General features: G+C 52.6%; 1 protein-coding gene across 2 annotated transcripts; it reads right to left on the reverse strand.

The window, feature by feature from the left end:
* Positions 1-764: 764 nt before the first annotated feature.
* On the reverse strand, positions 765-14,913 carry LOC116828777 (C-type lectin domain family 4 member F-like). Of its 2 annotated transcripts, XM_032787222.2 has the most exons (7): positions 14,762-14,913; positions 12,184-12,300; positions 4,885-4,992; positions 4,492-4,548; positions 3,475-3,626; positions 2,272-2,390; positions 767-1,386 (listed from the first exon to the last, which is right to left on the reverse strand). In XM_032787222.2, exons 1-7 carry the CDS (start codon positions 14,820-14,822, stop codon positions 1,236-1,238), a joined length of 765 nt encoding a protein of 254 aa, XP_032643113.1. In that variant the 5' UTR covers positions 14,823-14,913; the 3' UTR covers positions 767-1,235. The 2 variants fall into 2 exon arrangements, with proteins under 2 accessions (XP_074917493.1, XP_032643113.1); XM_075061392.1 differs by lacking the exon at positions 4,885-4,992 and having other exon boundaries at positions 765-1,386.
* Positions 14,914-17,303: the final 2,390 nt, after the last annotated feature.

The following is a 17,303-nucleotide window of genomic DNA, read 5'->3' on the forward strand; positions in this document are numbered from 1 at the left end:
AGATCTTGTAGGTGTTGGTCTCTGTCTGAGGGGTGGAGCAGATACGGTTGTATCTCAGTGCTTGGCTGTAGACCAGGGGTCAGCAACCTATGGCACGTGTGCCGAACACGGCAGGCAAGCAGATTTTGAGTGGCACACAGCTGCCTGCCGCGGTCCCGGCCCCCCGTCCCACTCAGCCCCCCTGCCCACTGCCCCTCCCCCTCTCCGTCCCTGCGCCAATCAGCTGATGGTCCTAGCGAGGGGGAGGGGGAAGAGCGGCAGCCTGCACACAGCTGCATAGCCTGGGGGAAGGGGGTGGAACAGGGCACATCCCTTCAGCCCCCTGCCATTAGCCGCTCAGGGCATGGGGCTGGGAGCACCCCTACGGGCTGAGCACCCCAGCCCTCTGCCCTGACCCTCCCACAGCCTTCTGCCCTGCACCTCCACAGCCCCCATCCCTCTGTCCTGAACCCCCCCACACACCCAGCCTTCTGCCCTGCACTCCCACAGCCCCCATCCCTTTGTTCTGACCCCTGAACCCCCCCCACACCCCAGCCCTCTGCCTTGATCCCTGAACCACCACCCCCCAGACCCCAGCCTTCTGCCCTGAACCCCGCAAGGTCTGGGGTCCCAACTGCAGGCCTTGCTCAGCCCACTGCCGGCCTCGGTGAACAGAACCCCAGGCTGGCAGCGAGCTGAGTAGGCTGGCGGCATAAGATCAGCATTTTAATTTAATTTTGAATGACATTTCTTAAACATTTTGAAAACCTTGTTTACTTTACATACAACAAGAATTTTGTTATATATTATAGACTTACAGAAAGAGACCTTCTAAAAACGTTAAAACGTATTACTGGAACGTGAAACCTTCAGTTAGGGTGAATAAATGAAGACCCAGCACAGCACTTCTGAAAGGTTGCCGATCCCTACTGTAGATGATGGATCGTGTGGTGTGCCCAGGGTGGAAGCTGGAGGCATGAAGGTAGGCATAGCGGTCAGTGGGTTTTTGGTAAAGGGTGGGGTTAATGTGACCATCACATATTTGCATAGTGGTTTCTAGAAAGTGGACCTCCCATGTAGATTGGTCCAGGCTGAGGTTGATGGTGAGGTGGAAGCTGTTGAAATTGTAGTGGAATTTTTCCAGTCTCCTTTCCATGGGTCCAGATAATGAAGATGTCGTCAATGTAGGGTAGGTAAAGAAGGGACATGAGTGGATGGGAGCTGAGGAAGCGTTGACCTGCATATCACAGCCCAGCCTATGCATGGATCTGCTTACAAATCCACCTGAAAGGCCGAAAGCACTTGACATCATTCCACATATTCCGGAATCTTGGCTCGGTACAAACACAGTCTTCTCCACCACCTCTATCCGGATCGTAATCGTTTGGCTCATTCTCCATCCAGAACCTACAAATCAGAGTGTTAATGTCTCAGTGGAGAACCACAGCCAATTCCTGAGCTCAGTTCTGCTCTGTGGACTCTGTTGTTGGCAGGGGAGCAAGACACCCAGCAGTGACACGGTGAAGCGATGCACCCCCCGGTCACCCCTCAGAGTTCTCTACAGCTCTTGTGGCCATGCTAACGAAGGACTTCTGACGGCCGGGGGTAGCAACTGCCCTGCGCCTGACAGGCCAGCAAAGAGCCAAAGTCAGTGTGTGGCAGCAGCAACTCAGATCTCAGTGCTCAGAGCCAGAGCAGGTGGCATAGCACGTCCCAAGCACCCCTGAGATGGGAACGCAGGAACGGGAAGAGAGGGCAGCGGGGGTCAGTCATTAACTTCTCCCTGGCCCTGCTTATGGGCCTCGCCTACAGCCCACTGAGGTCACTGCACCGACTGCAGCTGGCTCCGGCTATGTCCCCGGCCCCACAGCCTCCCCTTGCCCAGCCTGACAGAGGGGAGAGCGCGGCGCAATCCCAAGGAGAGCGGGAACCTGCCGCTAACTCCAGACTCCCCTGGCTGTACTGAGTTGACTTGGGGCCAGATCCTCAGCTGGTGTAAATCCCTGTGGTTCATTTACATCAATGCCAAGTTACCCCAGGGGAGGCTCTGCCCTGGGTCTCAGTGGGCACTGAACACACACTCTGTATTTAGGCTCCTGCTCTAAGCAAAGGGGCATTAGCAGAAATTCCTGAGAGGATTCACTGCTGTCGTGGCAGCACCCAGGGGCCTCCCTCAGGATCGGGCCCAAAGTGACAGGTGCTGCATAGACACAAGGGGCCGTACAGACGCTGCCCGAAAGAGCTTGTGACCAAACGTATAATAAATAATCACTTCTCTCAAGCTTAACTCACACACTGCTTGCGTCAGCTCTGTATTCTGTGCCATCCACCCAGCGCCAGCTGCCTTCTGTCTCCCGGTCGGTGAGTCCAATCCAGTGAGCTTCTCCCTGGGTCTCGTTGGAGAGAAACTCCTGCACAACACAGTTTGCAGCATGTGCAGGTCACCCAAGAGAGGCTGCAGGATGCAGCAGCAGCTGCCTGGGCTGAACAGATTTTGGGGGAGAGGAAAGGGCGTCTGGTAGTATGAACAGGGCACTGGGCAGCGGAAGACGCGGTGTCCTGCCTCCAACCCTGACAGTGACCAGCTGGGAGACCCTGAGGGAGCCCTGGAGCAGCTCTGTGTGTGTGTCTGCATCTGTATCTGCCTGGGGCTAACAGCAGCGACCTGTCTCAGAACACTCCCCCCACGGTCCCCTCAGAGCTGGGCTGCAGCAGGTACTGATGGGCACCTCAGAGTTCACACCAGTGCCCTGCCCTTGCAGGAGGCAAAGCTTGGAGCAGAGAAGTGGGTGCAAAGTCTGGCTCTGCCGGAGGGTGGGATTTTCCTCCTCCAAAAGTGCCCCAGAGGCCTGGGGTGAGGGCTACAGTGGGGCTGCTGCGTGGAGTAAGAGCTCCTCCAGCCCTGAAGCCTCACAGGGAGCGTGTGCTTCTCCAGTCCCAGGGCCATAGTGTAGGGGCCAGTAGTCGGGGGGCTTCCCCTGCTGCCTGGTGCTTCTGCTGTGAAGTGGGGTCGGGGCACTGGGGCTTCTCCCGCCCCACCCGCCTGCCTGGCACTTCTGGTGGGGCTACGGGCTTCCGCCGTCCCATGATGGATTTCTGTTGGGTGTGGGGCACAGGCATCTTCAGCCCATTGGACAATCCACCACTGCCTGAGCCCTCAGACTGGGGAGAGAGATCAAAGTGGGTTGTCATTGGGAAAGGTCATTGGGTTTGCTGGAAATGCTACATTGGAAGTAGGGAAAATCAGAAATGAGCCTGACCCCAAATCCCCCTCCCCCAGCACCCCAGATCCTGGCACCGTTCCTCTGTCCATCTCTGCTTTTAAACTGATGGGTGAATCCCTTGGGTCAGGTTTCAAAGCTTGGCATCCTCTCCGATGGTTTGCCACAAGCCATGTCATAGATTTGCAACCTCAGCTGCCACCTTCCACCTCCTTCTGGTATGAAACAAGGCACTGACCCATTATCCAAACCCCTCGGAGGTTCCTGCGCTCACCTGTTCTGCCTGGGAGGAGACAGAGGTCAGGTGCGAGTCCTGAGACACACAGAACCGCTCGGCCTCATCCCACGACTTCCTTTCTTGTGAAAAGTAATAGAGGTTCCCACCGTAAAACCTCCAGCCTCTGGAGAGCTTTGTCAGCACGTCACCTATGAGCAGAGACTGAGGTGAGACACCCCGTCTAAAGTCACAGGGACACACATAGGGAGCTCAGGTTTTCTAGTGCTGCATTTCCCTTGCCCTTCAGCTGCCCCCAGCCCAGGGAGCTTCTGAATCCTGATTCTCCAGCATCACAATAAGTAACTTTCATGGCCCAAGGAAGGATCCTAAAGAGCGCTACAGAAAGCAGACACCACAGGGTCACTCCCACAGCACTGAAATGCAGCTGCATCTGGGCTGGAGCATGGGCGCTGGTCCCAATGCAGAGCAGCATGGTTGTAATGGGAAAGGGGAGACTCAATGTTCAGCTGAGCTGGCAGGGGGAGTTCAGGAGGGGGGATGTAGCTGCCCAAGGTGGTTCTGCATCAAATATTTTCAATGATCATGAGAAGTTGAGGTCTTGGGTCATTTGCACATCAGTGTCCCCCCACAACACCCTGCCGGGGGCATTGGATGAGGGATGGTTCTGAAAGTAACGCCCCATACGCTGAAATGCCAGGGTCACTTTTTGCCTGTGAGCTGACAGGTTTGGAGCGTCTAAGAAGAGCTGACAGCTGGTTGCTCCCATTAGGCTAACGAGGCCTAGGGTGTAATTTAACTCCATACTGATCACCATGGTGTGGGCCCAGGTGCAGCCACCGGTGATTTTCAATGGAAGAGAACTCGGGGCTGGAGAAAGTCGCTGCGTTGTCAACCTGGGAGCCTGAAATCCTCCGTTCATCCTCAGCACCAGCAGAAATGGCACCAGCCAGCACTGCAGCTAGTACTCATTGCAGCGACCTTGCACTGCTGTTCATGCTGCACCGATGTTGTCCAGCTGGATCTGGATTTCTCTATAGGCTACATTGACATTACCCAGCTGGGCTTTCAGCATCCGGACTCCTGCCTGCGCTTCATCCAATAGCTGCACACCTAGAAGAAAGTCACAGCGACGTCAGTGGAGATGCAGAACACTTGATTATCAGCACGTGCAGTAGAGCAGCACCTGCAGGCCCCTGTGTGCCAGGCGCTGTACGGACAGGAGGGGACAGTCCCTGCTCTCAACAGCTCACAGTCAAAATAGATGTGAGGTGGGAGAAATAAAAGATGATTTTCCTGCTGGGGAACAGAGTCTGGCAGGGAAGTCTGTGGAGAGGAGCAGGAGGATGCCAGGCACCCAGCATCCCCTATAGGCAGGAGAGTGCTCAGTTTCCAGGCCAAGGAAGGGGAACGGACTCTGATGCCTAAGACCCTCGTCCTGCGACTTACTGTCTGATCCCTTTGCTGACGCGTCCGAGGCGTCGTCAGGCTGCAGAGAGACTTGGAGCTTCTGCACCGCTTCTTCAACCGCTTGCAGCTTGCTGTGTGCCCGGAGATCTAGAAATCACACATCTGCAGGTCAGCGACCAAACTGAACTGCGGCTGGAGACCAGCCACGCCCAGAGAAGGAACATGCTCCGAGCGCGAGGCTGTTTTCTATGACAACTTTTATTTTAATCTTGGACAGCTCCCCTCCCGAGGAGGGACACCGGCACAGCCAAGGCCCTGTTTGGGGCTCTCTCCTTGTGTATGTTACACTGTCTTGACATAGGGCGTCAGCTCCTTGGAGCAGGGAGCTACAAACTCCAGCAGAGCAGATTGAGATGAAATCTCAGGAACAGACGCCTCGGGAGGTTGTGGAATCTCTTTCATGGAAGGTTTTCTTAAGGAGGCTGGAGCTGTCTGTCTGGGATGGGTCAGACGCAGCAAATCCTGCATCTTGGCAGGGGTTAGACTAGATGCCCCTGTGGTCCCTTCTAACCCAATGGTTCTGGGATTCTATGACCTAATTTTACTGTGTGTTTGTGCAGCACCTAGCGCTATGGAAAGCAGGACCTGGGTGCAGCTTCTGGGCACTGTGACTGTCCAAGTGCTTATTAACAATCCTGACAGCTCCGCTCCTGGTGTGTCTCAGGGGCCTGTCTGCTAACTGGAGGCCCAGACCCTTAGAAGTGTCAGGCCCCAAACTCCCAGTGATTTCAATGGTAACCAGGAGCCCAAATGCCTCTGAGGATCTGGGCTTGCAGACTAATGGCCAGGTGCTCAGATGGTGTCAATCTGACTTCAGAGGAGCTACTTCGATTTACACCTGCAGAGCATCTGTTCCTAAAAATCAGCCTTCACTCCCCTTAGTGCTGCAGGGACAATACAGCGATGCCCCAGGGAGCCACTTTCTCTTCCAGCTTGTGCATCATCAACAGACTTGTGATCTAAGTGCTGCCTGCGGAATCTTTCCCACGATCCATCGTACGGCTCTAGCTCCTTTAACTGTGGTATCTGAGCACCTCAGAGTCTTTAATATATTATTTAATGTCGCACGACACCCCTGTGAAGTAGGGAGGTCTCTCCCCCCGTTTTACAAGTGGAGAACTGAGGCAGAGACAGGTCTTATAGACGTTACAGCCAGAACAGCCCATCATGATCATAATCTGACGTCCTGCAGGCCACAGAACCTCGCCCACCCAGTCCAGTAGTAAGCCCATAACCTCTGGCTGAGTTACTGACGTCCTCAAACCATGATCTAAAGACTTCAAGTTACAGAGAATCCACCATTTACACTCGTTCAAACCTGCAAGTGACCCGTGCCCCAGGCTGCAGAAGACGACAAAAAAACCTGAGGGTCTCTGCCAATCTGATTTGGGGGAATATTCCTTCCTGACCCCATTGAAAGGTGAAGGACCCAGTTAAATGGGAGACTACAAGGGGTCATGCTCAAAGGTGAACTGTCAGGCTGGAGGGAGGTTACTAGTGGAGTTCCTCAGGGATCACTCTTGGGACAAATCTTATTTAATGTTTTCATTAAAGACCTTGGCACAAAAAGGGGAGTGTGCTAACAAAATGAAGAGCTGACACAGAGTTGGAAGGTATTGCCAGCATGGAGGAGAACCGGAATATCATACGAGTAGAGCTGGAGAACCTTGACACCTGGAGTAGTAGAAATGGGATGAAATTCAGTCGTGCAAAATGCAAGATCATGCACATAGGGATTAACAGCAATATTAATCCCCATCTTCTCCAAATTGGCTCATAATTTCCCATGTGGCATGGTATCAAATGCCCTGAAATCCAGATAGATGAGAACGACTGCATTTCCTTTCTCTAAAAAATCAGTCATCTTCTCAAAGAAAGAGAAGGTTCGTTTGGCATGATCTACCTTTTGTAAAACCATGTTGAATTTTATCCCATTTACCATTAACCTCTATATCCCTAACTACTTCTCCTCCCAAATTTGTTCGAAGACCTAGCATACAATTAAGGTCAAACTAAAAGGTCTGTAGTTTCCCAGATCACTTTTTTCCTGTTTCTAAAAAATCGGAACTCCATTAGCAATTCTCCAATTATAGGGTCTGACCTCTGAGTTTAGGGATTCACTAAAAATCCTTGCTGCTGGGCTTGCAACTTCATGTGCCAGTTCCTTTAATATTCTTGGATGGAGATTATCCAGGCCCCTAATTTAGTCCTATTAAGCTGTTCGAGTTTGTCTTCCTTCTCAGATGTGGTACTTTCTACTTCCATATCATCCTTCCCATTAGCCAGCCTGCCACTACCCCTAAACTCCTCATTCCATTTATTAAAAATGGAGGTAAAGTATTTGTTTAAGAGTTTGCCCATGGCTACATTATCTTCAATCTCCAACACACCCTCCATGTTGGGCAGTCCCTTTGTGTTTATATGGCTATAGAACCATTTACTGTTGGTTTTAATTCCCTTTGCAAGGTCCAGCTGTGCTTGGCTCTCAGCAGTTCTCACTTTTCCCGGCACTTTCTGATCTCCAAGATGTGGTTTTCCTTGCTGATCCATCCCATTTTCCATTCCTTGTAGGATTTCTGCTTTCTCTTAATCACCTGTGTGAGACGCTTGTTCATCCAGCCTGGTCCGCAACCCTTCCCTAGGAAGCTTTTCCCCTTGCTTCGGATGCAGACTTCAGAGAGCTTCTGCAACTTGGACTGAAAGTAATTCCAAGCCTCCCCCACTTTCAGATCTTTGAGTCCTTCTGCCCAGTCCACTGTATTTTAAAGTTTCCCCTTTTGAAATGAAGGCTCCTAGTTGCAGACCTAGTTTTGTTTATCCTTCCATTTAGTTGAAAGTGAATTAGCTCATGATCACGCGAACCAAGGTTGTCTCCTATAACCAGCTCTTCTCTGGAGGCCCTCCCAACTCACCAACACTCAATCTAAAATGGCATCACTTCTTCTTGGTTTAGTGACTATTTGGTAAAGAAATCTGTCAGCTCTCACAGCCAGGAAAGTGTGGGCCACACCCAGGGCCAGTGCAACCACTAGGCGAATTAGGCAACTGCCTAAAAGCCTCCTCAGGTGAGCAGGTGGAGTGGAGGTGAGCTGGGGCAGGGGGGCGCGGGGAGGGCTGCCTGCAGTAATGGGGGGAGTGCACAGGGAAACCACTCCCCGCCCCAGCTCATCTCCACTCCGCTGAGCACACAGCCCCCGCTCGAAGTCTCCTCCCCTCCCAGGCTTGCGGCACCGATTGGAGGGGTATTAGAGTGGGGGAATCGGTGCCGCAAGCCTGGGAGGGGAGGAGACTTCAAGCGGGGGCTGTGTGCTCAGTGGAGGAGGCGGAGCGGAGGTGAGCTGGGGCAGGCTCCCCAGGCGGAGTTTGCTGCTGTGGAGAGGGGCTCCCCGGGCAGGGCTAGTGCCACAGAATGGGGGGGCATCCCTGGGCGGGGTTAGCTATCGTGGAGGGGGGACTCCCCAGGTGGGGTTAGCTGCGGGGGGGGGGTAGCTGCAGCAGGAGGGGTTCCCCGGGCAGGGGGGTGGCGGGCTGAGTTAGCTGCTGTAGTGGGCGGGTTTAGCTGCTGCGAGGGGGGCTCCTCTGGTGGGAGCAGCGGGTGGACGTGGTTAGCTGCCACGGAGGGGGGTGCGGCAGCGGGCGGGGTTAGCTGAGTGGGGGGATGGCGCAAAGTGGAAGTTTCACCTAGGGCATGAAACTTCCTTGCACCGGCCCTGGCCATACCGTTATGATTAGCACTTGTCCTTGGATCTACATCCGGGAAATTAAAGTCTCCCATAATCACACAGCTCCCAGGAATATATATTTCACTGAAGGTATTCCAGAGGTCACTATCCATATTTACATAGGATCCTGGGGGTCTGTAGCAGGCCCCAAGCACTATCTCAGGGGAGCCTATAGTAGCTTTCTTCCCCAAAGTGATTTTGACCCAAACACACTGTTTTATCCATTGCAGCACTTCTAATTTCTTTATAGTCAATTTATCTCCTCATCAATATACAACGCTACTGCACCACCTTCACCTTCATTTCTGTCTTTCCTGAACAGCACATACTCTCCATTGTCTGTACTCCAGTCCTGGCTACTATTCCACTGTGTGTCTGTTATCCGCGTAACATCTGGTTTCACTGCCTGCACCAGTAGATCTAGTTCCTCCATTTTGTCCCCTAGGCTTCTTGCATTGCTGTATAGACACCTTAGTTGTTTCCGCTCGGCTTCGCCAGGGCTCCTCACGTGATTAGGCACAGTCATGCTACTGCCAGTATCACCTACTACTTGGTTGTTAGAATCATTGGTTTGGGAACTGTCTTTCCTCTTGGTGTCCATTCTCCTTCCCTCTGCTGTTCCTTTCTCCATTGCTGTGTCTGCTCTTACTTGATTTTCTCCTGCTCAATATTAGAATCAGAAGTGGAGGTTACATGAGCAACTCTCAACTGTCTCCCCTGAATTCCAAGCTTAAAGCTCTTTTAACTAGCTGTGCCACCTTCCATCCCAGAATCTATTTCCCGCCCTACTCGGGGAAGTCCATCCCATGAGAACAGTCCTTTGTCCATGAATGCCTCCCAGTGGTCGAACAGCCCAGAGACCTCCTTAGAGCTCCACTGCCTAAGCCGTCTGTTGATCATCATCATCTTGTCTCACCTCCCTTCTCCTCCTCTAGGGACAGGTAGAATCCCACTGAAGATCACCTGAGCCTCCATTTCTTTAAGTGTCTTTCCCTGCCTGGCATCATCTCCCTTGATCCGTTCCAGCAAGAATCTAGCAGTATCATTTGTTCCCACATGAAGGACAATCAGTAGATTCCTTCCTGCTCCCGTTAGGATCCTTTTCAGCCTCAGGTTCACATCCCATAACTCAGCTCCCAGCAGACAGCTCACCCTTCTGTTCCCTGGATCAGCTCTGCTGCCAGGCCTGTCCATTCTTCTCAGTAAAAGTCACCAATCACGTAGACCTGCCTCTTCCTGGTGTTGGTGCCATTCTCCAGCCTTCCTCCCATTCCTTCTGAATGCAAGTCCTCTTGTCTTTTGTTCTCCCTTGTGATCTACTGCAAGTCATCCTCTGTCCACCTGGGGCTCTGAACTCTGGGTATGTACATTGACTCTTCCCCTCTTCTTGTAGGACTAGCTACTCTTCTCTTCTCCCTGGCCCTCCAACCTTCTGCTGCTCCCTGCTGCAACCTTCTTCATTTTCCAACTCAGCAAACCTATTCCTGAGCTCTACTTCTCCCTCACTAACTGGTCTTTTCCTCTGCCCGGTTCTCATCATCACCTTTCCACTGGCCAATTTACTCACCCAGCAGTCTGCTCTCCGCGTTCTCCAGTCCAGCTTGGATCTGCCAGTCCTCAGTTTTCCCTTCAGCCTCCTCTTGCCTTCCCTCCATCGTCTGCTCGAATCCCCTTCAAAACTCAACCATCGTTTCAACTTGCATTTCCCAAGCTCATCTCTTCTCTTCCATCAGCTCTCTCAGGCAGCATTTCATACAAACAAGCTCTTTTCAGATACCTGCACCAGGAACACGTACATCCCGCAGCTTCCACATCTGGTCATCTGATCACTGTCTCTTTCATTGGCTGGGTCACTAACACTACCGCCTCTGTATCTGGCACACCCTTCCAGCCTAAGCGCCTGTCAAGGAGAAAGAAAACCCCACACCGCACAAAAACAGAAGGCCACCGCCCCTCCCCCAAACTCTCCGTAGAATCCCGCACGCTAACTCCCCTGTTCCCAGTTGTTTGCTGGCTTTTTTCCCACGGCTTGGCGGCCTTTTTAGGCCCCCTAACCAGGGAAGCCCCATCTCTGATCTGATGTGATCACAGGCTCTGCATCTCTCAGCGCACGGCCTGTACCAGCCTCTGCAAACTGAACACCGCAAACCAGCAAACTCTCAAGTACCCACTCGCCAGAAGGGATGGATAAGGGGTGTGTGCAGTGTGAAGCACCCCCTCGATTTCTGCTTGGCATGCTCGGATTGAGGGGGAGGAAGAGGGGCTCTGTCCTTCTCCTGCTGACACTGACCCCCGGCACGCTCGGCCCCATCCGCGACAGCCGGGCCCGAGCAGGGAGTGGAGGGGGCAGGACCAGCCACTTCTCATGTTGGCCGCTCAGGCTCTCTGCTCTGTGCAGTGCAGTGGCTGCCTGAGAGAGCCTGGCTGGGGAGATGGTGGCAGGGGCTACCCCATCAAGGCCAGGCTACCAGGGACAGGGGTCGAGCAAGCTGGAGTCCCCTGGCATGTTTCCTGCTCACTCAGCCCCTGTCCCCAGCAGCAGGGTCCTGGTGGGGGCGTCCCGGCCCTGCGCCTCAAGCCAGGCTCTCAGGGAGCTGCCGCACAGAGAAGTGACCTGGAGTGACTGGCTTCATCTGCATGAGACACAGCTCCCTCCTGCTCCTCGCCCAGGCCCGGCTGCCAGGGAGAGCGGCCAAATGTGCTGGGGGAAGGAACAGCGGGAGAAGGACAGAGCCCCCCGCAGGTAACTCTGGTGGGGCGGGGAGTGCATGGTGGCCCTGGGCTAGGCGCGGGGGTCGCTAGGCAGAGGAGCGATGTGGGGCGGTCACGTGTCCTCCCCTTTAGATTGTGGCCCCCCAGGACGGGGAGGCACCATCATCTTTGCCACTCACTGCCCCTAAGGAACAGGGGCTTCTCCCCAGTCTCCTTCAAGAGCTCTTCACTCCAGCTCCCTGTTTTCAGTTGTTTGCTGGCTCCAGGACAGAGACTCTTTGGCAGAGCAGGGAATTGATCCCAGCAGTCTGAGCCCCAGACAAGTGCCCGAACCACTGGGCCATAAGGTCTCTCCGTAGGGTATTTCAATTGTGCCATGAGGACGCCTGGGGCTGAGGCTCATGGTGCTGATATGTGATCAGGAATGGACCCAGCATGACTCTCAGAGCACAGGTTGAGCATGTGGGGCTGCCACATGTGATCTGAAGTCCCTGAGCTGATGCTCAAGCAGGATGAAGTTCACCCAGACCATACCTGACAGGTAGTTGTCTAACCTGTCCTTAAAAACCTCCCGTGATGGGGATTCCACAGCCTCCCCAGGTGACCTGTGCCAGTGCTGGACCATCATTAGACTTAGAAAGTTTGTGCCAGTATCAAACCAGCAGGGCAAGATCTTACAGCTCCATTCGAACTCCCTGGAGTAGGAGATTTATTTGGAGGGACAGACTGGAAACACGGTCGATATTCTGCTGAAATGTGGGGGTGGCCCCCCCCACCCCAGTCGAGCCAGCTGACCTGTATGTAAGTTGGCAAATGTTGGGCTTGGAGCTGCAGTTGAACTTACATAGAAGCGTCACAGCAAGGAGGGACGTGGCCAGGGCCAGACCCAGGAGGAGAAGGACAGGAGTGACGATGCCCCGCGCCCTGTGCTGCCAAGGGACCAATGTCTCGGGAGGGTTTCCTTGAAGGAGAAGAAGAAACATATCCATGGAAAGTTACAGCTCAAATGCCACTGACCGAGGAAACTCCACCCCCCTAAATCCAATACCTGCTCAGCCTCCTATTCCCTGACTGTGGTTAACAGCAACAGTGGAATGAGGCCAAATAAGGTCAGAACCGACCGGAACTCGAATGTGAAAAGCGACTCTCCCTAAATCTGGAGTGACTCTAGTGCCAGGCAGGCGTCCTATGAGAGAGATCTGGGAGCAGGATTTCCCCCCTGCCTAAGCATTTCTTGAGAGGGAAGTTTAGAGCTAGTGAAGTCCAGGCCCAAAGGAGTATTTTTAAATGAGAAAAGGAACCTGAAACAACTCATGAAATATGAAAACAACAAGGAAGTGAAATGAGGGTAAAATGATTCTTTGCAGGAGAAAAGTGGGGCTGACAGCAGCAGTGTGCTCAGAAGGGAGAAGACTAGAGCTGCATTTGAGCCAGGATCTATGTGTAGACAGAAGTAAGTGTGCTCGGTGTGCTCTGGATTTGGTCTCCCCAAGGTGAACGGCAGCTGCTTGGAGACACAAGACTGTCAGATTCTCTTCTCCCTGATAGTCTCAGCCTGCTGCACCCCCTCCCTGTCTGACCTGGACTTCAGCCATTAGCTCGCGCCTCTCCCCCATGGGGTGTGGTTCCTGGAACCAGCAGACAACATCAGATGCCCAGGTAATCCCCTTACATTGCAGAAGTGGCTTCTCTCACTCTAACCAAAGGGTGAAGCTGCCTCTCACTAATGTACTGAGTTTACAGTTCTCAGCCTTTCCTGAAAAAGATTCTGGGAGGAGCTTCTCTATCACCCAGCGCAGGCTACATTCCCCTTGTATTTTCCTTTGTCGCTGCAGAGAGCCTAGCTGAGCTCTCTGCGGAGCTGCAGCTGCCTACGGCCACACCCTCCACTTCCGTCAGCCCCGTCTCCCTGCCTGTCTCCTGACCCTTCCTGGGTGTCTTTCATGTGTTCAAATCCAGAACAGCTCCCACACGGCATCTGGATTGCACTGAAACCAAAGGGGATAACAACCCCTGGAGCAGGCCCTTGTCCAGCTGACACCTGCCCAACCAAATGTAAGAACGACCAGACTGGGTCAGACCAAAGGTCCATCCAGCCCAGGATCCTGTCTGCCGACAGTGGTCAGTGCCAGGTGCCCCAGAGGAAATGAACAGAACAGGGAATCATCAAGTGATCCATCCCTGTCGCCCATTCCCAGCTTCTGGCAAACAGAGGCCAGGGACACCATCCCTGTCCATCCTGGCTAATAGCCATTGATGGATCTATCGGCCATGAACTTGTCTAGTTCTTTTTTTGAACCCTGCTATAGTCTTGACTTTCACAACATCTTCTGACAAGGATTTCAACAGATTGACTGTGTATTGTGTGAAGAAATACTTCCTTTTGTTTGTTTTAAACCAGCTGCCTTTTTATTTCCAATTCCAATATATCTTTTTTGAGATGAGATGATCACATCTGCACGCAGTATTCAAGATGTGGGCGTACCATGGATTTATACAGAGGAAATATGATATTTTCTGTCTTATTTCTATCCCTTTCTTAATTGTCCCAATATAGTGTTACCTTTTTTGACTGCCAGTGCACATTGAATGGATATTCTCAGAGAACTATCCACAATGACTTCAAGATCCCTCTGTTGAGTGGAAAAGACCCCATCATGTTATAGGTATAGTTGGGATTATGTTTTCCAATGTGTGTTACTTTGCATATATCAGCATTGAATTTCATCTGTCACTTTCTTGCCCAGTCACCCAGTCAAAGGACTGAGAGGGGCCCCTTCTACTGGGAGCTTTAGGAAAACAGCCTGGTCCTTATGTCAGCACTTCCACCTCCATTTGCTCCTTGTCCTTGGAGGAATAGGTTCCCTGCCCCCATCCCCGAGCCCTAGGGAAAACCCTTCTCTGCTAACACAGCTACATCTCCCGACCCCTGCTCACGGTTAGACGCCTGTGCTCAGGCAGGGAAGGGGCAGAGGGTAAGGAAAGGAGGTGTCCCTGTGAAATGGGGGGATGAGAGGGAGCTGGTCCCCAGAGATAGGGGCTGTGAGGATTTGACCCTGGTGATCTCCTCCTGGGAGAGGCTGATGGTGGCAGTGAGCTGGGGAGGGGGAGCCTTGATGGCTTTTATGGCCAGCCCATGGCACTGCTCTGCCCAGCAGGAGGCTGGGATGCTGTGCAGGGACTCCCATCTCTCCCCCTGTGCCCTTCTCCCGTTGGGGACTGGCAGGGGAGAGAATGCACTGGGAAGCGCTGACCGAGCACCCTCGCCCTCTGCCCGTGGTGCTGTCTGGCCAGGACAAGGCTGAGCTCTGGGGACGTGGTCAGTGGAGCAAGCGATCGCTGCCCAGGACGCTCTGCAGAGACCACAAAGCCAAGGAGAGGCCAGCGGGAGTCCAGGGTCCAGTGCAGCCTCTTGTGCTTACCTTTGGGCTGGGGAGCAGCTTCCGTCATCGGCATATTCTCATAGATATTGTCCCTCGCCATTGTCCTGCCTTCGCGCTGAGCCGAGCCCCTGGTCACTGGCCTGTGGGTCCTTTCTGCAGCCTGGTGGGTTAGAGCCTCCCTCTGACAGCAGCCCTGGGGGAGGGGCAGGAGCAGGGGCAGGAGGGAGGAAGGATGGGGTGGGGTGGAGGGGAGAGGTGGTTAGATGGGGGAAGTTGGAGTAGGGTAGTAGGGGAGAAGTGGAGGGGAGATGCGCTTGGATGGGGAAGTAGAGAGAGGGGGATGGGGGATGCGGTTGGAGGGTGGAATGAGGGGGAAGGGGAAGGGTTGAGGGGAGAGGTGATTGGTTGGGGAAGGAGCAGGAGGGGAGAGGAGAGACGGGTGGATGGGGAAGGACAGGGAGGGACATAGGGAGCTGGGTGGATGGAGGTGGAGGAGTGGAGGTGAGACACGGGCATATGGGGGAAGAAGGGGGAGGGCGTGGAGAGGAGAGTTGGGCAGATGGGGGTAATAGGGAAGAGGAAGACACCGCTCTGTCAGCAGCGCCTGGCCATAGGTGCTGGATGTAGGGGGGCTGCCGCACCACCTGGCTGGAGGTGGTTTCCATCACATGCAGGGGTTACAGTTCGGTTCAGTCTTTTATGGCCCCCTCTCATGTGTGGGGTTCTGTCGAGAGTGTAAAGACATCATCCCTGTGCGCGGCGTGTGTGGTTGGCTGTTGGAGGTCGTGCAGCGGAGGGGCTGGACCTGGGAAAGCCTGGGCCCTCTCTCCTCCTGGGATACCCCCAGCTCCGCCCCAGCCATGGCATCCTGCTCTGTGTCCTGGGCCCGCTTGTGTTGTGGGGCCTCCAGCATCATCCCGCTGAAGCACGGTGAGGGGCAGGCTGGGGGCAGTGTGGGGACAGGCCTGTGTCCTGCTCCTTGCCTCCGGACCACGTCCCCTCCCCTCCAACCGTGGTGCCCTGGGCAGTCACCCACATCGCCCGCCTCGAAGGCCGGTCCTATCCTGTGGGCACCCATGACTGTCCAAATCTGCATCTTTTTCCTAAGTGTGACCATCCATGGGGTGGGAGTTCTGCAGTCCAAAGAGACAGACCCTGCTCACTGCTCCAGCGGTAACATGGGATGAGAGGGGGCACATAATGTGTGTTGAGGTTTGGTGCCATCGGCCATTTTGAAAAAAAAATTGATTATTTTGTATGTTTCAATAGGGGGAATGTTGCTTTGATACATTTGGTTGATTGTTTAGAGAAAAGGGTTGAACGAGAGTGAGAGAACTTAAAGAAAAATAAAGATTTTTGTTTGTAAAAGGTTAGTTTGAAAAAATAGAAGCAAGTTATTAAAGAAAAGAGAGAGTTTTGGTGAAGTTGAGAAAGGAGAGATGATTTTAAAGGCCTAGTTTGGCATGTTATTAAAGAATAAAAAAAACTGAGATAAATTTAAAAGGTGTGTTAAATACAAAGGTAGGTTAAGGAAAGAGCATTTAAAAAAAGTTAAATAAAAGAGAAACATATAAAGGTTCGTTAAGAAAGAAGCATTTAAAATATTAAATATAAGGGTAGGTTAAGAAAAGAGCATTTAAAAACATTAAATAAAAGAGAAAAATACAAAGATTGGTTAAAAGAAAACACATGGCAAAAAAAGTGAATTTTACAAATTGGAGACTGCCTGATAACCACATGGTAAAAATATAAAGGGAGGTTAATGGAAAAGCATTTGAAATATTTATCACAAGGGTAGGTTAAGAGAAGAGCATTTAAAAAGAGTTACGCAAAAGAGAAACATATAAAGACTGGTTAAAAGAGAGAACAGGGCAGGAAAAGGGAATAGAAGGCCCCTCTGCAAGGGGCAAAGATAGGCAGCACGTGGTTGAGTCAGAGAGTGAGATCTTACCCTTATGGCTGTCCCTGGGGAAAAAGGCAGCTCCCAAGGCTCACAAGATAGAGATGAGAGCTAGAATTGGTTAAACTGAATCAATTACATACAGTAATGGCAAAGTCTTAGTTCAGGCTTGTAGCAGTGATGAAGTAAACTGCAGGTTCAAATCAGTCTCTGGAGAACATCCCCGCTGGGATGGGTCATCAGTCCTTTGTGCAGAGCTTCAGCTTGTAGCAAAGTCCCTCCAGAGGTAAGAAGCAGGATTGAAGACAAAATGGAGATGAGGCCTTCGCCTTATATAGACTTTTCCAGGTGTAAGAACACTCCTTTGTTCCTACTGTGGAAAGTTACAGCAAAATGGAGTTTGCAGTCACATGGGCCAGTTTCTGCTCACTCCAGTGAGTCACAGGGCGTATCCGCCTTCTCTCGATGGGTCAATTGTGTAGTTGATGGTCCTTAATGGGCCATCAAGCAGGCTAAGCAGAGCTGACACCAGCTTGTCTGGGACTTTTTCCAGTAACACAGAACAGCACCAATTTGAAATACAGACAGTATACACAGCCAATATTCATAACTTCAACTACAAAATGATACAGACATACAGACAGCATAATCATAACCAGTAACCCGTAACCTGGTCTTAGA

Source organism: Chelonoidis abingdonii, unplaced genomic scaffold, assembly GCF_003597395.2.
Source record: "Chelonoidis abingdonii isolate Lonesome George unplaced genomic scaffold, CheloAbing_2.0 scaffold0464, whole genome shotgun sequence".
NCBI classification, from domain to species: Eukaryota; Metazoa; Chordata; order Testudines; family Testudinidae; genus Chelonoidis; species Chelonoidis abingdonii.

Coding starts and splice junctions, on each gene's coding strand:
- LOC116828777 (XM_032787222.2), bottom strand. CDS start 14,822: ATGGCGAGGGACAATATCTATGAGAATATGCCGATGACGGAAGCTGCT. Junction 2,391..3,474: donor TCTCCTCCCAGGCAGAACAG/GTGAGCGCAGGA, acceptor TGTGTTGTGCAG/GAGTTTCTCTCCAACGAGAC. Junction 1,387..2,271: donor AGAGCTGACGCAAGCAGTGT/GTGAGTTAAGCT, acceptor TCTGATTTGTAG/GTTCTGGATGGAGAATGAGC.